The 22925-nt window shown below is 43.0% G+C and overlaps 1 protein-coding gene across 1 annotated transcript in view; it reads left to right on the plus strand.

Annotated features, from left to right (window-relative positions):
• The first annotated feature begins 6137 nt into the window (after positions 1-6137).
• Positions 6138-22925, plus strand: part of LOC139392377 (teashirt homolog 1-like) — a 33144-nt gene continuing 16356 nt past the window's right edge. The window contains exon 1 of the mRNA XM_071140330.1: positions 6138-7105. Coding sequence (XP_070996431.1) covers positions 7066-7105 — 40 coding nt within the window. The 5' untranslated portion in view covers positions 6138-7065. The remainder of the gene's footprint in view (positions 7106-22925) is intronic.

Raw genomic sequence — 22925 nt, forward strand, 5'->3', positions numbered from 1 at the left:
TGCACCTGGCACCTACTACCATACCCCATTCAAAGGCACTTATATATTATGTATTGCCCATTCACCCTCTGAATGGCACACATACACAATCCATGTCTCAATTGTCTCAAGGCTTAAAAGTCATTCTTTAACCTGTCTCATCCCCTTAATCGGCACTGATTGAAGTGTATTTAACAAGTGACATCAATAAGGGATCATAGCTTTCACCTGGATTCACCTGGTCAGTCTATGTCATGGAAATAGCACTCAGTTTTGTACCCTCAGTGTATAGCAACAATATCATATTTAGATTTAGCAATCCAGCAAAGTGTTTTGAGTTCCCACTTCCTCAGGTGGTGAATAATGTAGCCAATAGGCCAATATGCACAAAGATGTCGGCAAATTCTCTGAAGAGTCTGAAATAAATTGGATCATTCTGGATCCTATTTTGACAGGTTACATATCAAAATATCAATAATTCATTTCCGGGATATGTTAGATGAAATAGCTTACTTTTTCAATCATAGGCTACCATAGCAGGTATCTTACTAAAGACCTGCTGCTAATTTAAAGTAACTGTCCATAAAAAAATATCTTGTTGTATTTTTTGCTATCGAGCAAAATAGTTTATCACAGAATAACATTTTGCCCATATCACCCAGCTCTAGCATACCTCTTAATATATCCCTGATTTATCATTATCACAAAAACATGTTCCATTTATCGCGATATGGATGTTTTGCCATATCGCCCGGCTCTAAACTACAGTCCAATTGTCGATCCAAAATTCCATGACCATCACTGGATTAGCCTGAACATCATAATATCTTGAATCATGCATTCCTGATTGGAAGTGTTAGATAAAACATAGTTTGGATCCCTCAGTAGTCTAATAAATAAGTATAATAAATAATAAAGAACTGTGAATTACTTTACAAGACGGTTACTCATGATTTGGGTCCAACCAAATCCTGGGCTGGTGCCATCAACTGTAAAAGTTAGTGACACCAGGGGAAAATGTTAGTCTGGGGCCCTGTAATAGTAAGTAAAACTTGTGGTTAGTGTTGCTGCAGAACACATATGACAGGCACTAATTTACAATATAGCCTATGTTGTTCACTTGGCTTTTACAACGTATACCTATAAAACTTAAGCAGGCAGACAGACAGGCAGGCAGACAGAGAACAAGAAGAAGCACAGAGTGAGAAGATGCTGAGACAGATAGGGCAGCACAGCAGGGAGTTAAACAAAATGGCTAGAGAAGCGGCACACTTATAGTGGTGAGTTGTATCTCCAGTCCGCCCCTGTTTCTTAGTGTGACTGACAATGAGGTTCTCTGATAGCAGGTCGAAAGAAGCATCACACTCAAACATTTTGTCAGAAACTTTGCTAAAAAAATGTAATAATGAATAAATATAGACATAACACTTTGTATCTAAACTTTACATGTAATAAAAAAAGTTAAATTTGTCAATCAAGTGTCAATTAGTGACAAAATAAATACATTGGCTAAACATATATTCTGCCTTGTAGACATAAGCTTCAAGAGTTTTCTGGACAAAAACTTCCATTATTATTCTTGACATGTTTGAGAAACTTTTCTTGGATATTACATTGCCATCTTACCCATTTCCAACTTACATTTAGGGTCTATAAAATTAAGGGGTTAAAGAGTAATCTAGCTCTGGCTAAATATCTTATCCTTAACCTTATCAATAAAAGCTTAAAAATAAAAATCCATATACATTTAGTTTGTATATCACAAATGGGATGAGGCTGTTTGTTTGAGTAAACAGTAGGCTACTTTAGGATTGTTCCCTCACCTTCTTGCACTGGGCCTTCAGCCGATGTAGTATGTAAAATCAGGGATGAAATGGTAGCTTCATCCTCACTGGTATCACTGTACACCATCCATACCCTCCGAGCGTGTTCACATTAACCAATCTAAAAAAAGAAAAAAGACAAAAGAACAGAATGTATGCAAATATACAGTACATTACAACTACATGAACATGTTCACAGGTACTGAAGGGAGTTTTTTTCAACATAGAGGAAACTGAGACCACGGTGACACAAAACGATGGTGACTCGTCGTCGCGTTGTCATTGTGTCAGTATGAAAAGGTACTTGATATGTGATGGGGGAAATGGGACTATGCCATGTTATTGTTTGCAAATGTGTAAGATCTTGACATACATGTGTGTGGACATGTGTGAAGGCGTCCTAGGATTGTGTAGCTTGGAAGCAATTTGGACCATAATGCACTGATTCACTATGACTGGCTGTAAGGAAGGGGAGGAAAAAAAATAGTAAAATGAAATAAATCATGTCTTCAAAGGTGCTAGCACCACAAAAATAAATATCATATAAAAAAATCCCTTCAATCTTGTCACCGGATATGCCGTACTTGTCCTCAGACACCCACTTCCAAGGAACTGCAACACAATTCCAAGAATATTCCAGGGAGTTATGGTCTGGCCTCCAATTTTCATTCTGTGTTGTTACTGACAATGGTAGCAATGATCTCACCAGGGTGCCGTCTGACTCTGCATTTAGCCATGTCTCTTGTAGAATCACCATGTTCTTTCTCAAAGATTCAGTTATTTTGATCTTTCCAAGGTTGATGATAGAATGAATAGTGTGGTGTAAAGTACTGTCAGCATGGCTGCTTTTAGTTCTATTCAAAGTTAATAAAAAAGCTGAATTCAAAGTCTGCTTTTTTGTGTCCTGTAGATTTCATGGCTATGTTATTACTATGGTATTGTGGAATCTTCTTTGTAATAATATTGTAAGGTAAAAATACATCAAATAAGTTATACCCGATATTTAATGACATTGTAAGCATACAGTAACATGTAATGATTTAGGAGTAATGCACCAGCATTGCTCACCATGGCAACTTGTGAATAGTGGTGGACACTACAGAAAATACATACAGACAGACTCACATATTACCAGAGGTTAGGCTTGTGCACTGGTCGTGAGATTTTGCTACATTATTTAAATATATGGCCCTAAACACATCTCCCATTGAAAAATCCCTAGGGACTTACAGAGCAGCCACCATCTTGTTTTCCAGTTGAACCCTATGTGATAGGGCGTTTGTGTTGAGTCATCAGGGTCATTCAGCAACAATTATAGTTATGATGTAAGTTTATGGGGCCATAACACACGGACAACACCACTTGTGTGTATTTGTGTGTGTGATTGCGTGTGTGTTTGCATGCATAGGTATGTGTTTGTATACCAGTGCATGTATTTGCAAGCATGCATCTGCAATGTGCATGTATGTATGTATATATGTGTGAGCTGCATGTGACTGCCTTCCTTTGGGCTGACAAGAAAGCAAACAGCACGATGTGTACTTTGGTGTGTACAAATATAGATAATATGTGTATCTAGATACATTTTCCATAATAAACTAATCTGAAATAGCACCTTAATTAAAATATAGGCCTACAATATTGCAGAGCTTCACTTTCAGTCCATATGATCGTGGCATAAATATTATAACACATTTTCAATGCCATGCATATTATGAAAGTTAAAAACACAGGAGAACAAGGAGGACCTAATTATTTGACATCTTACTTTGAATACAGCACAATGCATTGGGAAAATCTCATACACTCAGGGCTTTTTAGCTAACAAAAAAGTATGAACTCTAAATTAAACAAATTATTTATCAGGCATATTTTGTGCAAGTTCCTCGGGAATGTCAAATGACAATCACTTTGAGTTAAAGTTTAACTGCATTGTTATTAAGCATGAGGAGGAAAGCATTGTCTAGAAGTGTTTTCATTCACTATGAACCATTATGAACCCGTGGTAAAAGTTCTTCTGGACAGGTTTTTGCCTTGAAAAATACATTTTGCGTGGCGTTCTGTTATCGTCAAAGCATTCACTAGTGAATAACGGGAAACAAATTAAGCTCTACACAATACATGTAATACACTATGCTACACAGTTTTGGTTGAATAGTTTGTCATATTTCTAATATTCTAACTTCTAAATTATGTCAACTGGTCTATACCTAAATTACACACACACACAAAAAATGCAAGCAATAGCTTATAGAAAGAAAGAATCCAAACAAGAAAGACAACATAATACGCTGCTGTTATGCTAAACTGCACACTGTACAACTAAGGCAGGGTGAAAGGTTGCAGGGTTCAACATCGGATCAAATGTATAGAATTCCATAAGGTAAACATCTATATTAAGTAACACAAAACATATATTAATTGTTTTTGACTGTTGACCAAAAAGTGTTAACTTAACACATATCTTGGGTATCCTATGTCAAATTACACTGTCAAAATAATATTAACAACAAAAATAATAATACAAATAACAATTGTGTAAAATAATGTAGCTTAAGAATATGAAATTACAATTAAAATGTTCCAATAGTAAAACTGAACACTTACAACTGTAAACGCGGCTTGAGAAGTCGTATAATCTTTAAAAACTCAGGAGGCCTATTCACTATGAAAAAGCTGCTATAACACCGTGCTCTGTCCATAATGTGCATAAAACCCTCGCCTGTCCTTGTCAGCTCTACATCCCGATGCACTCACTATCTGATTGAAGATTAGTGACGTAAGAAACATCAATCGCGACAGGCATGCCGAGGTGGATGGAGGGATGGGTAGATAGACAGATGTTGGGGCGGTACTTAGAAATATTGCCACATTATTAGCCTCCTCCGAAACCACGTATGATCAGTTTGATAACACGTTGGCAATGTCTCAAGAATGTCGCACACTGAGAAGGATTTTATTTTAGTGGGTAAAACGATGACAGTAGACTCTTGGTTAATAATTTGTTACTTTTTGACTTGAGAATAATATCTAACATAAAAAAGGAGTGAAGTCGTGCGGCGTGAAACTTGAACAGATAGAGGCTAACATATGGTGCAAATTCCGAGAACTCACCCAGGGTCAGTTTTAAGCAAGGTTCGTCTGCCGGCCGCCCGCCCGGGCGTTGGAAAGTTAATCCGTCTCTCAAAGACACATCCATGCGCCCGAGAATTTGTATAGAGTTGGTGCATTTGCAAGAACCAGAGGCCGTGGTGGTGATGGAAGCTGGGCTGCGCTGGGAAATTCTCCCAAATATCCGCTGCATGGGGTGATGGGTAGAGAGGTGCGTATATACTGCTGTGCAACGTAACACAGCTTCAATGTCACCCAAGTTATAGGCTAGCCTATTTAGCGCCATCAAAAGTGCATTAGGTAACAGATGCACTCACACAGTAGCCAAAGAGCATCTCATAAAAAAATAAAAGGAAAACTAACTGCACGGTCAATTGGGGTTCTCTTGATGTCGTAGGTATAGAATACTTTCAACAGCTTGGCTATCAGTTATTGTACAAATAGCCACTCTTCCTCGATGCGGTCGGGCAGAATCAGTTGTATCAGCATGTTAATAACATAGTGAATGTTAGAAATTGATGAATAAGTATTGAATAGGGATGGAGTGCAGTGCACCGTTGCAGTCACAGTGGACTTGTGCACTCGGCGCCCCTCCCCTTCCCATGCGAAGTAGTCACTTCTTAGCAAGGTGTAGCGAATCAATCTGCAACTTTCAATGCCCATTTTTAAGGGTGTCACTGAAGAGGTAAAAATGCTAAATACCTTCACAGAAGCTCTGCAATCTAATATATGGCCTAAAAAGTTCAAGAAAGAATGCATTTCTGAAGAGAAAATAATAGCAGAACAGAATAGCCTACAGAATATCCTGTCACTGTTATTTTCTGTTTGTTTTTTATTTTCAGTTCTAACCTAAGACAGTAATAACCTAAGACATAGGCCTACGCGTTGGCTTATTGTCTCGTATGCTAAAAACGAATTTGAAAACCAACCATCATAATGCATGGACGTGAAGACACTTTATTCAGCAGAGCACTGCATTGGACAGGGGCTGTTTTATAATCCTGTTATAGAAAATAATGGAGAGAAAAAAACAGAACAATTAAAAAGATTGACACGGTGGGCTCTGACTGTCAGAGTGACGCTTCCAGAGGGGTGGAGTAACGGAGAGGCAGGAAAGGCAACTCGATGTGTCTGTCTATCAGTTGAGCCTGTCTGATCAGTCGCGCATCCCCCCAATGTGCGATACATATTTCTCACTGCGGAGACGAGACCCCCGCTTCGCCATCTGGAGTAAAACATAAGCAATAGGTCCACACTCGTATCCTTTCGTGGAGTAGCTGTTGGCGTTTCGCTTGTTTATGAAAAGTCTTTGGAGCAGTAATACATCAACTGTCCACATGAAAGCCGAAAGGACATCATTTTTGTGAGTATCGTCGGAATAGGCTATCCGAATCGAGCTCTGGGTGTTTCGGTCGCTTGAAGAGAGACAGAAAGTAGCTTATTGGCGGCATAGTCGTTTGAGCTTTCTGCCGTGGCTATCATGACTGACTGACTGACTGACACGGACTGATTGACATAACCCTCTAATGTCCATATCCCAGCTCTCTCTCCCATTTTGTGTCGACTTGCAGAGATTGAACAACCGAACAGCACCTGTGCAGAAACAGTTTGGAACGTTATCCATCGCCGTGGAAGTTTGTGATACATTGAAAGACTTCTTTGTTACTTTCTACGCGAAAATCGGTTATAAAGTGTTGTTCTAGGGGTGGAATCCTTTTTTTTGTTGTCATGGAAGCACGGCGGGATTGAAGAGGCTTTGGCTGCTGTCCACGTTCTCCACGGTTATACTGAAACCTAAACGGAGGTCTTGCTATTTTTGATCATCATGCAATGAGTTATTACTCTGTTTCTACTCAAAACATCCATAGAGAAACATATTTTTGTTTAGAGATATGCTATTGGGTTCTTGACATTTGCCAAACAATTGCGGAAAGATTAATTAGGTTTTTATTTAAAAAAATAATACTTTCACCGACGCTCAGACTTCCTTTGCCAGTCAAATAACGGGAATCGACATTTCTATTCCGATTCTATTGAAGAGAAGGACAAAACGACGAGATATTTGCTTTGATTTCGTTTCACTGGTTTCCTCTTGGGTCGTCTTTTATTTTGGTCTCTGCATGAAAAGTCAAGCGGAAAGTCTACCAGCAGCATGCCGAGGAGAAAGCAGCAAGCGCCAAGGCGGTCCGTAGGTAAGCACAACCCTGAAGTCTTATTTCCTCAAGTTGCCCGTAAAAATCCTCTCAAGTTCGCCGTTTCCCATCCTTATTTAAAATAACCCTAAATAGACACATTCATAACGGACCTTCTCTGTTATACACATTTAGCTTACAACCAAAAGGAGATAAATGTTACACCTTTTTTCAAATTGGCCAGAAAAAAAGTATTTACCAGCCTGTAGATCATGGAAATACTTTCCAGTTTTCTGTCACAGGTTCATTCACATATATGTTGTCAAACCCCATCGGCCTATTGAACGATCGCACACAGAGATAATAGACCTAATGCAATTGGACGTGTGTTCGCTCATTTTATCTAGTATTTGAGTCTCTGTATTCCACTCGTGGATTGCCATCCTTGATTTGATGCCTGATTGATCGCCTGTCATGCGACTGCCTTTGATCTATTAATTCCTTATAATAATCAGTAAATCATTCACCATGGAAACACGCATGCGCTTGACAGCTTGAGCCACTCAAAGGACAACTTTGGCCCCTGTCGAGAAGCAGGAGAAAAGACTAATTGAAAGCAAAGTTCCCAAGCAGGGGTAAATACTTTGCGATTAATGACCAAGGGGGAGGGACAAGGGAAGGAGGCGGAGGGAGGCTGCTGGGGCGTGTCAAGATCAGAAAGTAACACCTCAATACTCTTAAGAGTACGTTGACAATATTCCTGACTCCCTAGGCTACTCCACACTCCCTAGGCTACTCCAAACTCACTAGGCTGCTCTGTCCCGATTCACTAGGCTACTCTAAAAATTTTACTCACCTAGATTATATTTGAGGTTATAGTAGCCAATGCAGAGTGCACTTTTTGTTTTCCGCTTTGATAGTGTGTTGAACATCTCATTCCAAAATCATGGGCATTAATATGGAGTTGGTCCCCCCTTTGCTGCTGTAACAGCATCCTCTCTTCTGGGAAGGCTTTCCACTAGATGTTGGAACATTAATGGGACTTGCTTCCATTCAGCCACAAGAGCATTAGTGATGTCAGGCATTGATGTTGGGTGATTAGGCCTGGCTCGCAGTCGGCGTTCCAATTAATTTCAAAGGTGTTCAATGTGGTTGAGATCTGGGCAGGCCAGTCAAGTTCTTCCACCCCGATCTTGACAAACCATTTCTGTACGGCCTCTCTTTGTGCTCGGGGACATTGTAATGCTGAATCAGGAAAGGGCCTTCCCTTAATTAAACTGTTGACACAATGTTGGGAGCAGAGAATTGTCTAGAATGTAATTGTATGCTGTAGTGTTAAGATTTCCCTTTACTGGAACTAACGGGAGGGAAGGGGGGGGGGCTAGCTCGAACTATGAAAAACAGACCCAGACCATTATTCCTGCTCCACCAGACTTTACAGTTGGCACTCTGCATTTGGGCAGGTAGCGTTCTCCTGGCATCCTCCAAATCCTGATTCGTCCGCCGGACTGCCAGATGGTGAAGTGTGATTCTTCACTGCAGAGAATGTGTTTCCACTGCTCTAGAGTCCAATGGTGGCGAGCTTTACGTCACTCCAGCCGACGCTTGGCATTGCGCATGGTGATCTTAGGCTTGTGCGCGGCTGCTCGGCCATGGAAACCCACTTCATGAAGCTCCCAAAGAACCGTACTTGTGCTGACGTTGTGTCCATGAGGCAGTTTGGAACTCGGTTGTGAGTGTTGCAACCGAGTACAGATGATTTTTAAGCGCTTCAGCACTCGGCGGTCCCGTTTTGTGAGCTTGTGTGGCCTACCACTTCACAGCTGAGCCGTTGTTGCTCTTAGACGTTTCCACTTCACAATAACAGCACTTACATTTGACCGGGGAAGCTCTAGCAGGCAAGATATTTGACTAACTGACTTGTTGGAAAGATGGCATCCTATGACGGTGCCACGTTGAACTGAGCTGCTCAGTAAGGCCATTCTACTGCCAATGTTTGTGTATAGAGAATGTATGGCTGTGTGCTCGATTTTATACACCTATCAGCAACGGGTGTGGCTGAAATAGCCAAATCCACTAATGTGAAGGGCTGTCCACATACTTTTGTTTATATAGTGTATATTTTTGGTGAGATGCACAATGATTTCTTTGACACTTAGGTATTTTTATGAAGTATCATGAAAGAAGACCAGAGTTGAGCTTGTCATTTTGGAGGTGTTTTTTTTTCTTAGAACAGTGAATGATTGACAGGGATTTCCACCAGTCACCTAATGAGAAAACTGCCTTTGAAGTTCAGGCATTACCGACTGCTGCTGAACAAAACAGTTCTAGAATATTAAACAGTATTTGGAAATGTGAAGTTAAGCAGGTTGGGAAGGAGAGACTTTGAACTCTGTGGGGTTGTGATTTCATCGTGACTGCAGAGATATAAATGTGAGGATATTCTGATATAAGTACGTAATATGGATAAACTAGTAAAAAAATGGTAACGTATGAAAAGGGTGTCACACAAGGGTTTTTGTCACTACGCATGTCAGCTAAAGTCAACTCCTAATATATACAATGGCTGGAGAATGTCGTGAATCGATGTACTAAATTGGCCCATGCAACTACCCAGAGCAAAAACATTATTTGGGACTGGTAAACGGCAATGCACTTCATTATAGTATGCACGTATCCAATGTGTACACGTAACAGGAGGGGAATATATTGCATGCTTTAGCCTAGTTTTACCATGCACTGAAATGTACAAAAGGCTGCTGAATTATCTGACCCAGCAGCTTGTGCACTTAACCGACCATCGTCTCCCTGCTCGACTCCCATCCAGCTTTTGAATATTGATTTAATTGTCTGTTTAGTGAAAGGCACATGCATCACTGGCAGTGATGCTCAATCAAAAGTTGGCAGGCGTCGTCTTTCCGTTATTTCCCGTGCATGACATATGGTGGTCTCCATCAATACACTGTGACAAGAACTAGTTTGTGTGTTTGTGTGACAGAGACTCCTTCCTTACTGAAAAATGCACCCCCACGCACACACTCTTACACTCACACACACACACACACACACACACACACACACACACACACACACACACACACACACACACACACACACACAACTCAAAACACATATTTTAAGTGAAATTAAAATCTTGACACAAACACACAATACAGTCAGGGAAAGACGAATGTGAAAACAACTAGCCTAATTTTACTGAAAGGCGATTGAATATCACTGTGTTAAAATGGAGGTCTCTGCTTTAGTGGTGATTTCTAGCCCCTCGGAGGGCGCTGTACCTTGTTGCTATAATGGCCACTTACTATACATCAAGCTCTCCTCCATTTGGAACAACATAGCTGCATCTGTTAGTTTTGGCAGTTCCGTTCGATGCGGTGCAATTCGAGCAGCAGCAATTTTTGCTGCAGTCATTTGATCTCCGGGAGGGTGCTTCATTCTCATTTTGGGTGTGTTTTTATTTTTGTAAGACGCTCTAATTTGGAGTGACTTTCAAGTCCAAGGTAGGCTTTCTGTACCACATGTATTTTCAAGCCAGAGATAATCAATCGGTAGCCTATGTAACGCAAGTGCCGTTTATATAAGAGAGTACTACTTTTCTTTACATATGTGTCCAGAGAAGCTTTGTTACACTACATGACCAAAAGTACAGTATATCACAAAAGTGAGTACACCCCTCACATTTTTGTAAATATTTGAGTATATCTTTGCATGTGACAACACTGAAGAAATGACACTTTGCTACAATGTAAAGTAGTGAATGTACAGCTTGTATAACAGTGTAAATTTGCTGTCCCCTCAAAATAACTCAACACACAGCCATTAATGTCTAAACCGCTGGCAACAAAAGTGAGTACACCCCTAAGTGAAAATGTCCAAATTGGGCCCAATTAGCCATTTTTCCTCCCTGGTGTCATGTGACTCGTTAGTGTTACAAGGTCTCAGGTGTGAATGGGGAGCAGGTGTGTTAAATTTGGTGTCATCGCTCTCACACTCCCTCATACTGACTGGTCCCTGGAAGTTCAACATTGCACCTCATGGCAAAGAACTCTCTGAGGATCTGAAAAAAAATAATTGTTGCTCTACATAAAGATGGCCTGGGCTATAAGAAGATTGCCAAGACCCGGGGGCCTCCCGGGCGGCGCAGTGGTTAAGGGCGCTGTACTGCAGCGCCAGCTGTGCCACCAGAGACTCTGGGTTCGCACCCAGGCTCTGTCGTAACCGGCCGCGACCGGGAGGTTCGTGGGGCGAAGCACAATTGGCCTAGCGTCGCCCGGGTTAGGGAGGGTTTGGCCGGTAGGGAAATCCTTGTCTCATCGCGCACCAGCAACTCCTGTGGCGGGCCGGGCGCAGTGCGCGCTAACCAAGGTTGCCAGGTGCACAGTGTTTCCTCTGACACATTGGTGCGGCTGGCTTCCGGGTTGGATGGCGCTGTGTTAAGAAGCAGTGCGGCTTGGTTGGGTTGTGTATTGGAGGACACATGACTTTCAACCTTCGTCTCTCCCGAGCCCGTACGGGAGTTGTAGCGATGAGACAAGATAGTAGCTACTAAAAACAATTGGATACCATGAAATTGGGGGTAAAATTAGGCCAAGATCCTGAAACTGAGCTGCAGCACGGTGGCCAAGACCATACAGTGGTTTAACTGGACAGGTTCCACTCAGAACAGGCCTCGCCATGGTCGACCAAAGAAGTTGAGTGCACGTGCTCAGCGTCATATCCAGAGGTTGTCTTTGGGAAATAGACGTATGCGTGCTGCCAGCATTGCTGCAGAGGTTGAAGGGGTGGGGGGTCAGCCTGTTCAGACCATACGCCGTACACTGCATCAAATCGGTCTGCATGGCTGTCGTCCCAGAAGGAAGCCTCTTCTAAAGATGATTCACAAGAAAGCCCGCAAACAGTTTGCTGAAGACAAGCAGACTAAGGACATGGATTACTGGAACCATGTCCTGTGGTCTGATGAGACCAAGATAAACTTATTTGGTTCAGATGGTGTCAAGCGTGTGTGGCGGCAACCAGGTGAGGAGTACAAAGACAAGTGTGTCTTGCCTACAGTCAAGCATGGTGGTGGGGGTGTCATGTTCTGGGGCTGCATGAGTGCTGTCGGCACTGGGGAGCTATAGTTCATTGAGGGAACCATGAATGCCAACATGCGGCCCAGCGGAGACTGGGCCGCATGTTGTATTCCAACATGATAACGACCTCCAAGACGACCACTGCCTTGCTAAAGAAGCTGGACTGGCCAAGCATGTCTCCAGACCTAAACCCTATTGAGCATCTGTGGGGCATCTTAAAACGGAAGGTGGAGGAGTGCAAGGTCTCTAACATCCACCAGCTCCGTGATGTCGTCATGAAGGAGTGGAAGAGGACTCCAGTGGCAACCTGTGAAGCTCTGGTGAACTCCATGCCCAAGAGCGTTAATGCAGTGCTGGAAAATGATGGTGGCCACACAAAATATTGACACTTTGGGCCCAATTTGGACATTTTCACTTAGGGGTGTACTCACTTTTGTTGCCAACAGTTTAGACATGAATGGCTGTGTGTTGAGTTATTTTGAGGGGACAGCAAATTTACACTGTTATACAAGCTTACTCACTACTTTACTTTACATTGTAGCAAAGTGTCATCTCTTCAGTGTTGTCACATGAATAGAAATACTCAAATATTTACAAAAATGTGAGGGGTGTACTCACTTTTGTGATATACTGTATGTGCACACCTGCTCGTCGAACAGCTCATTTCAAAATCATGGGCATTAATATGGCGTTGATCCCACCCTTCACTGCTATAACAGCCTCCACTCTTTTGTGAGGGCTTTCCACTAGACGTTAGAACATTGCTGCGGGGACTTACTTCCATTCAGCCAGAAGAGCATTAGTGAGGTCAGGCACTGATGTTGGGCGATTAGGCCTGGCTCGCACTCGTCGTTCCAATTAATCCCGAAGGTGTTCGATGAGGTTGAGGTCAGGGCTCTGTGCAGGCCAATCAAGTTTTTCCACACCGATCTCAACAAACCATTTCTGTATGTACCTCGCTTTGTGCATGTGGGCATTGTCATGCTGAAACAGGAAAGTGCCTTCTCCGAAGTGTTGCCACAAAGTTGAAAGCACAGAATCGTCTAGAATGTCATTGTATGCTGTAGCGTTAAGATTTCCCTTTACTACAACTAAGGAGGGGGGCCTAGCCCAAACCATGAAAAACGGCCCCATACCATTTTTCCTACTCAACCTTAGGCTTGTGTGCGTGCGGCTGCTCGGCCATGGAAACCCATTTCATGAAGTTCCCGGACGAGCAGTTCTTGTGCTGACGTTGCTTCCAAAGGCAGTTTGGAACTCGATAGTGAGTGTTGCAACCGAGGACAACCTATTTTAACATGACTCATGGCACTTAAGCGCTCTGCGGTATGTGAGCTTGTGTGGCCTACCACTTTGTGGCTGAACCGTTGTTGCTCCTAGATGTTTCCACTTCACAATAACAGCACTTACAGTTGACCGGGGCAGCTCTAGCCAGGCAGAATATTGACAAACTAACTTGTTGGAAAGGTGGCATCCTATGAAGTTGCCATGATGAATGTCACGGAGCTCTTCAGGAAGCCCGTTCTACTGTCAATGTTTGGTTATGGAGATTGCATGGCTGTGTGCCTGATTTTATACACCTGTCAGTAATGGGTGTGGCTGAAATAGCCAAATTCACTCATTTGAAGGGGTGTCCACATGCTTTTGTGTGTATATAAAGTGGATTTTCACACTAGAGCTTATGGGTGACACAAACTGACCGTTTGCCACTGTCTGCAAATGCTACTTAAATATGTAATCAAAATATTGATATTTGTACTTTGATGCAACCTGTACTACAAGAGCGCAGAATGTCACATTTCACGTCATCACCAATGCTGAGATTCTCTCCAAGGGTGGTAAGATATTGAGGCCTTGTCTTGTTGTAATAGTACCATTTGCCACTTGCAATACAGTACGTGTTGATTTGCAATACAATTATCTTCTATACCTCTACACGCAAAAATGTTATGTACGACCTACCCAGGATAAACTCCATAATATTCAGATACTTATTCATCACCTCAACCAGATACTTATTCATCACCTCAACGACAAACAAGAAACTGCGACCAACAAACACACCTTTTCCATAAAATCACGCCTTTTCCATAAAATCACACCTTTTCCATAAAATCACGCCTTTTCCATAAAATCACGCCTTTTCCATAAAATCACGCCTTTTCCATAAAATCACACCTTTTCCATAAAATCACACCTTTTCCAGTGATGATCTCCTCAGTCAAAAGGAGATGAGTCTCTTAATTATCAACCGAACGAGAGAGGGAGCGCGGGGGGAAAAAAGTTAAGCTTCCTCCCTTCGCTCGACGTCAAGCCGGCTAGCGGCATCATTAGCCCGACTCCATAATTATCTGGGATGCTGACGGATCTAGTGACAGGGCCCCGCCGATTAATGCTGACAAATTCAGCAAGTGTCAAGTTCCGCAGCTGCCTTGATGTAATCAAGTTGATATTAGCCCGGGTCCCCACACACAGACACATTCGGTCGCGCACACACACACACCTCCAGTCGCAGTATTAACTCAATTATTTAGAAGGGGTGTGGGGGGGCAGCAGACAAATGGACTACCTGGCTAATCAATTCGAAGTTGCAGAGGCAAAATAACACTGCTAGATAATGGCTGCGGGTTAGCCTCAGACCTAAGCTGAGTTTCCATGAGTCTTGTAGAAGTGTCCTATAACAGGGATGGTTTAGGCGTCAGTGCATTGCATAGGTTGCATTGCATATTGTCTTGCATCACCTTGATACCGGTCTTCCGCCCGTACAGTTTGTTCATATAGTGGGGGGTTCCATTACGAACGGATGTAAGCTATGTGTTGCTTACTTTTGGTGTTTCTCTTCCTGTGTTTTCAGACCAAACGTTTGGCAGCCCTGCAGGTTGTCAGACATTGCAGGTTATCAGACGTGGCTTCTCTTTATGATAAGCTGTGTGTGTGTGTTTGCATCTCTTAACCTAAGCTGTAGTATGTGCGTCAGTCTGTGTGCAGCTGCCACTGTCTCATTACCCAAGCTATAGTGTAGGATATGCAAAGTTTCATTACCAGTTGATATTGACTCTTGTAGTCGATAGTCATGTTTGCCCCCTTATTCCTCAACGCAAATAGTTTCAATTTGCATCTGGGGTTGCAGCCAGGGGGCCTATAGGAAATCAAAGAGTTGTGTGTGTGTGTGTGTGTGTGTGTGTGTGTGTGTGTGTGTGTGTGTGTGTGTGTGTGTGTGTGTGTGTGTGTGTGTGCGCGCACACACACACAAATACACATACTCCCCTTCCTCATCTACATGGAGGTTAAGTGACACATGAAGATCGATGACTGCTCTTATGGAAAAGAAAGAGTGGTGAAAAAAATATGCCTGGATTAAAAGAGTGCCAAGAGAGTGACGATGTAAAGGCGTCTGCCTCTGAAGCGCCGCCGAGGTAAAACTATCCCTAGGTTTAACAAGCATTTACGCAACCGGGGAGAGCTGAGTTTCCACACACTCTGAGGGAGTTTTATTCTGCCTTTCTCGCATATACAGTACCAGTCAAAATGTTTCCAGGGTTTTTCTTTGTTTTGACTATTTTCTACATTGGAAAATAATAGTGAAGACGTCAAAACTATGAAGTAGCACTAATGGAATCATGTAGTAACCAAAAAAGTGTTAAACAAATAAATGTTATTTGAGATTCTTCAAAGTAGCCACCCTTTGCCTCGATCACAGCTTTGCACACACTTTGCATTCTCTCAACCAGCTTCAGGGGGTGGCAGGTAGCTTAGTGATTAGAGCGTAACTGAAAGATTGCTAGATCGAATCCCCGAGCTGACAAGGTACAAATCTGTTGCTCTAGCACTTAACCCACTGCTCCTAGGCTGTCATTGTAAATAAGAATTTGTTCTTTAACTGACCTGCCTAGTTAAATAAATAAAAACTATTCATGAGGTAGTCACCTGGAATGCATTTCAATTAACAGGTGTGCCTTGTTAATTTGTGGAATTTCTTTCTTAATACGTTTTAGCCAATCAGTTGTTGTGACAAGGTAGGGGTGGCATAGAGAAGTCCTATTTGGTAAAAGACCAAATCCATATTATGGAAAGAACAGCTCAAATAAGTAAAGAGAAATTACAGTCCATCATTACTTTAAGACATGAAGGTCAGCCAATCCGGAAAATTAAGAACTTTGAAAGTTTCTTCAAGTGCAGTCGCAAAAACCATCAAGCGCTATGAAGAAACTGGCTCTCATGAGGACCGCCACAGGAAAGGAAGACCAAGAGATATCTCTGCAGCAGAGGATACGTTCATTAGAGTTACCAGCCTCAGAAATTGCAGCCCAAATAAATGCTTGACAGAGTTCATGTAACAGACACATCTCAACATCATCTGTTCAGAGGAGACTCCTTGAATCAGGCCTTCATGGTCGAATTTCTCCAGAGCAACACTACTAAATTACACTTATAAGAAAAAGAGACTTGCTTCGGCTAAGAAACAGGAGCAATGGATAATCTGTCCTTTGGTCGGATGGGTCCAAAATTGATATTTTTGGTTCCAACCGCCGTGTCTTTGTGAGACGCAGAGTAGGTGAATGGATAATCTCTGCATGTGTAGTTCCCACCGTGAAGCATGGAGGAGGTGTGATGGTGTGGGGATGCTTTGCTGGTGACACTGTCAGTGATTTATTTAGAATTCAAGGCGCACTTAACCAGCATGGCTACCACAGCATTCTGCAGCGATACGCCGTCCCATCTGGTTTGTGCTTAGTCCCACTATCATTTGTTTTTCAACAGGACAATGACCCAATGCACCACCAGGCTATGTAGGGCTATTTGAAGAAGGAGAGTGATGGAGTGCTGCATCAGATGACCTGGCCTCCACAATCACCAAACCTCAAGCCAATTGATATGGTTTGGGTTGAGTTGGATTGCAGAGTGAAGAAAAAGCAGCCAACAAGTGCTCAGCATATGTGGGAACTCCTTCAAGACTGTTGGAAAAGCATTCTAGGTGAAGCTGTTTGAGAGAATGCCAAGAGTGTGCAAAGCTGTCATCAAGGCAACGAGTGGCTACTTTGAAGAAATATATTTAGATTTGTTTACATATTTTTTGCTTACTACATTATTCCATATTTGTTATTTAATAATTGTGATGTCTTCACTATTACTCTAAAATGTAGAAAATAGTAAAAAAATGGAATGAGTAGGTTTGTCCAAACTTTTGACTGGTACTGTGTGATATACATCTGTCCACTCATTACTAACAGCATGAGACCGAGACGGAGAGAGAGTGAGACAGAGACGATAAAAGGAAATGGAAGAAAGGAAGAGTCATGACCTGGAGAGGAGGGAGAGTGGAAGTCCGGAGTACACTCTGAGGTCAATTTGTACTCTGGAGAGTCCCTGTCTGAATAGCCTCCATCACACTGTGTGTGTGTTTGTGTGTGTGTGTGTTATTGTTTTTCCTCCTTTCCTATGTTTCCTTCGACTTGAGAGGATTAAGGTAGTTTATAGGCTCTCACTCTAGTCTTCTCTGAGCTTACATCAAGGTTTGTGTGCGTTGCTTGAGGGAGAGTGCGCACCTGTGTCGGAGTCATCTAACTGATAAGTGCCAGTCCACATGGTGTTTTTGGAAATGGTGTATGATGTTAGGCAGTCCTCTGTTTGTGTCGATTAGCTAAAGCAAACAGACTCTGAGGATTTCTCTGTGTACTGAATTACAGTGGCCGTGTCCAAATACTAGCCTCCTAAATAGTAGGCCGTTTGAGAATGAGGAAAAATGGTATGTGATTTTTCGAAAATGCTTTAAATGTCTGGATGTCATACTCATTTCGGCTTCTCATGTAGTATGAATGAATTGTCAACTTTTTTGTGAAATTCACACCCACAATGAATTCAACCCGGATAAAAGGAGGGCTTAGAGATTCTATAGTTTTCCAAAAGTAGCCTGACGTGTCTTTACTGTGGCTAAATACTGTAGCTAATGTTAGCTGCGTGATTTAGCAGTTGTTGAAGTTAGCTCTATACCTAATAAGCTTGCGGTTGTTGATAGACGACTTCATGTTGAAACTAGCTAGCTAGTTTTATACATGTGAAGCCGTAGCCAGTTTTATACATGTGAAGCCGTAGCCAGTTTTATACATGTGAAGCCGTAGCCACTTTTATACATGTGAAGCCGTAGCCACTTTTATACATGTGAAGCCGTAGCCACTTTTATACATGTGAAGCCGTGGTAAAGTAGTACTCTGCAGCCGTGGCTTTTTTACAAAACGTAAATAGTATGCGACGATGAGTGCATACTATGCCTTTTTAGTATGTAGTACGCTAGTTTGGGTATTCTGACACGGCCAGTACGCGACAGAGTTTGATTAATTTTTCTTTTGTTTTTTACAAACCATTACAATTTTATGAGTAAAAGATTGATAAAGCTGTGAAGAGCTCGTTTAGTGCATTTGGCACAAGCGCAATGTTTTATTTTATATATTGGACAGTGAGTTTCAGCCAATGTTTTTTTATGGACCATATTTAGCATGTATTATATTTAATCTGAATGACCAGTTAGCAAGAAACAAAAAGCAGCTGTCTGATATCCAACTGCCTTTCAGAAGAAATCAACATCCAGGAACTTTGTGTAGCTCCTCCCCTAACTTATCAACTGCCTGTTTCCCACTTCCTATCTCAACCTCTCTGTACAAAACGAAACAAAATCACACAAATAAAAATCCTCTTTATTACCTTAGCAGAATCTTTGGACACTAATGTAGTAGAGTGAATTAAAGGGTGAGTGGAGGGAAGAGAGTGGAAAAAAGTAGTGAAAGAGTGTGGGGCTGGGGACTGCGAGGAAAAGGTATTAAAAGTGACAGATGAACAGGAGTGGGGAGAAATTCTCCCGCGGCAGCTGTGACTGCCGCCATTACCCTGACAGGTGTCAATTAAGAATTACTGGCGAGGCCCCCAGTCATATCTACTACCCCCCACCACAAAACACCCAGCCCAGCTGTGTTGCGTGCAAGAGAAATAACACTTTACCCTTGTCACTGTGTTAGCACTGTTAGCACGTAGCCACAGACCCCCATTGAAATTGAGCCGTCGGGCGGCGGGGTAGCCTCGCTAATCAATAACCAGTGTATTAGCAATTATTCTCCCCATTGATTTACGAGGGCCAGCGACTCCCGCCGCGCTGTTATTAGCCCTTGACTAGATGTGTCTGCACTACACATGTGCACACAGACACACACACACACACACACACTCCTGCACACTCTGTCCTGCCTCTGTTGCCAGGTGGATATGTATTGGACATCAACACACACGCATGGATACACACACACTGTCCTACAGCTGTTGCTAGGTGGATATATGATTCCTTAGAGGCAGTGGGGTCTAGAACAATCTCTCTCTTTCTCTCATACACTCTCTCTCTTATCACAGGCCTCCCATTTTACGCTGAGGAGCCCTAACACCCTTGGGCAAGCTGAGGGTAGGAGAGGGAGGGGGAGAATGAAATACAGGCCCATTTCAGGTAGTCATTTCTGTGTGTGTGTGCTCTGGATGGATGCTTTTGATAGGGTAGCATGTATTCACGACTACTTGAAGATGGCAACATTGTTCCCTGTTAGCTAGTGTAATGAACAGCCAATTGACACTTGAGAAGTTTCATGACATCAGCAGCAGTTTCCTCATGCTTAGATAGTCTTTGCGCTAAGGATTGACGGGTGTTGGCGTTTTAGTGCTCCAAATAAATTGTGGAAGAACATTCCTTGGATTCATTTGGCTTCAGCATTGATCAAATATCAGATTCTCTTCCTATCACTCAGAGCACATTGCTGTGTCAGCAAAGGTCATTTTTTTCCCCCAAAACCCAGATTTAAGCCTATTCCTCAAATAAAAAGAATGCTCAATTGAGAATCTCCATTAAAATGGCCTTTAGTCCAGAAGATTAGTCCCAAAATACTTTGTCTAAGTGCATTTCAGTTAGCCAGGACCAGTGAAATATAGTATGTTGAACCCCTAATCAGTGACTTACACAGACTTGCATCTATAAGGCTTTCCAGACGCACCAGGGGTATCAACAAGCCATAAGCATGTGTGACAAGACTGCCATACTTGGAGAAACATCCCGTGACAACAACACATTTGACAGAGAAGTCAAACGTACCGCTTTACAAGACGTTGTTGTATCGTTCGTCTCGTAAAAGTTTCACTTGAAATGTGTGATCCCCTTGCGTTTTTGTTTTCCCTACCTTACTTGTTGGGGTTGAGATGTTTACATTGCGACGCTACTCATCTTTCTCTCCCTTTGCTTGTGATTTGGGGCATTTCGATATAAATCCGCGGCTCTATATCTGCGTTCGCAGTATATCACGACTTAAGACAAATAAAAATTGGTGCTGTTTTTGCTGCGAGCTGATGGATAAAAGCTGGTCTCAGCACATTGAGATGGGGGGGGGGGGGGGTATTTCTATCCCCGCGGAGTGTTTATTTAACCGATAAGGGTCTTAGAAAAGCAATGAATATAATTTTTTCCCGGACAACAGTTTACTGGGCCCTGTAGATAAGATATCTGGGAATGGATACTGCCCACAGATGACAGTTTGTCCTTGAGACTGGACCAGACGCCGGGGCAGGTTGCACGGCTTTCTGCTGAAGCCTCACCTCCCTCTCTCTTTTTCCATTTCTCTCTCCTTCCTCAATCTCTCTGTCACAGTCTCGGTCTCATCTTTATTGCTCTCTCTCTCTCTCTCTCCCTATTTGTCTCTCTCGTTTCTACCTCTGTCCCCTCTCTCTCACATTCTCTCTCATTTTGTCTACCTCTCTGGCTTAATCTACTCTCTCACTTATTCTTTCTCTCTTTATTCATCCCCTTCTCTCTCTCCCTCAGGTGTAACCGCGCAGAGCCAGCGAGCCTGTTGTAAGAATATGAACTAGAAGACAAAAGGAGAGAGTGTAATGCACTTCTCTCTTCGGCTCAGTGAGCTTGTGTCCTTTGCAGCACTCTGGCAAACCCGTTTTTATATGTGCCTTTCCTCGGTCTAGCACTGTCGATGGTCATGAAGCGCCATACGTCCTCATTGTACAATCTCAATAGGTTTTGGAGAGGGAAAGGAGGAGAGCAATTTACTGCTTTTTGTCTGGTTTTTTTCGATGGCACATGTGGCCACAAAATGGTCCGAAAGCTTTCTTTGATCCAATGCAGACTCAGACAGTGTCAGTCACTTGTGGGGGACTCTAAGCTCGACTCTAAGTCTTCTGTCTTAGGGAACAGCGGGGTGCCCCCAGACCCTCCAGACCCCGTCTCGGTCTGTCTCTCTGTCTGTGTCATGTCTGCCCCGTCACGTAGTTTGTCATACAGTCTGTCTTTAAGACTTGTCTCTGTCTGTTCGTAAGGCCTACTGTGCGTTGTTCGGACTCGGTCTTTCAAATTGTCTGTATGCCCTTTCAGTGGATCTTTATATGTCTGTCTCTCTTTCCCATGTCTGTCTTGTCACTCAATCGCTCATACAGCCTGTCTGATGACTTGTGTTTGTCTGACTGTCTTTCAAGTGGTCTGTCTGTACGTCCCTCTGTCTTCTACTCCTTCTGTCTGTTCATCTCTCCCACAGCGGGGAAAACGAATCAAGCCATCTGCAATGATTTGAATTCTGTCTGTCTGACACTGAGAGAGCGAGACAGCTAGAGTCAGGCAGTGATTTAGCTAAGTTGAACATTGGCTAACTATTGTGGCTGACTCAAACATCCGTGTTTTTAATATCTCTGGTCATCCGGCAATCATTGCCCCGGTTCGTTGTTGGCGCCTCCAGTATGTGTCTGCCTGTGAGGACACCGGCTCAGACGTTAAAAGGTTAATTGACTATAGATGCTTTTGGTTGGATTGAAACAAATTATAATTTACCCAATTATCAGTGCGAGTTTGACGGGATCCGTTTGATCAGACAATGTGACGCAAGGTGATTTGTAGAGTGTTGACGCTGCGCACTCCCAACTAAAATGTAGTAGAGCTCAAACACACCACGCAAGTGTGACGTTTCACGGCTCTGCAGATGATGTTTAATCGCACTTGGTCGTGGCAGTGATAATCCGGTGATAGAGAATTTGAAATATCCACTGTCTGTTTGTTGCCAATAATGGAAGGGCTATTAGCCCTGCGTGAGTGCGAGTGTGCATTACAGCATAGAGGGATAGAGTGTCTACGTCTTGGGGAGGACAGTGAGGGGAAAAATAGACAAGAGGTAAAGAGGGAGACGGCGTGATGTGAGAGGGGGAGTGGTGAAGAGGAAGAAAGGGGCTGAGCAGAGTGACTGTAAAGAGAGGAGGAGCGAGAAACAGTGAGGGGGAGGTTGGGTGGGAGAGTGCCATAGAGGAGAGAGCGAGAAACGGTGAGGGGGAGGTTGGGTGGGAGAGTGCCATAGAGGAGAGAGCGAGAAAGAGCATGAGCAGGATAGAGAGAATGGAAAAAAGGCAAGCAACTGAAAGTAGGGAGAGAGGAGCAAGTGAGAGAGGAGGAGTGAAAGAGAAGCAGTAAGAGAGAGAGGGAGAGGGAGCAAATGGGAGGGAGGGAGGGTGTGAGAGAGAGAAAAGGCCTGGAGGAGGTCAGCCATGCCTGCCACTCATCACTCACTCCTTAATGACTCTCTTTTCTCTCTCTCTCTCTCTCTCTCCCTTTTCCCCCGGAGTCTCAGCCCAGCCCAGCGCCCAATCAAATAGGGTCATCCAAAGTTCACGACCCCCACTACCACCGCAGTCCCCACAACACCCGTGCATTGTTGTGTGTGTTTTAGTCTGGCAACTAGATTTTTCAGACATCTGAGAAAATGGCAGGTGTG

Source organism: Oncorhynchus clarkii, chromosome 32 (assembly GCF_045791955.1).
Source record: "Oncorhynchus clarkii lewisi isolate Uvic-CL-2024 chromosome 32, UVic_Ocla_1.0, whole genome shotgun sequence".
NCBI lineage: Eukaryota > Metazoa > Chordata > Actinopteri > Salmoniformes > Salmonidae > Oncorhynchus > Oncorhynchus clarkii.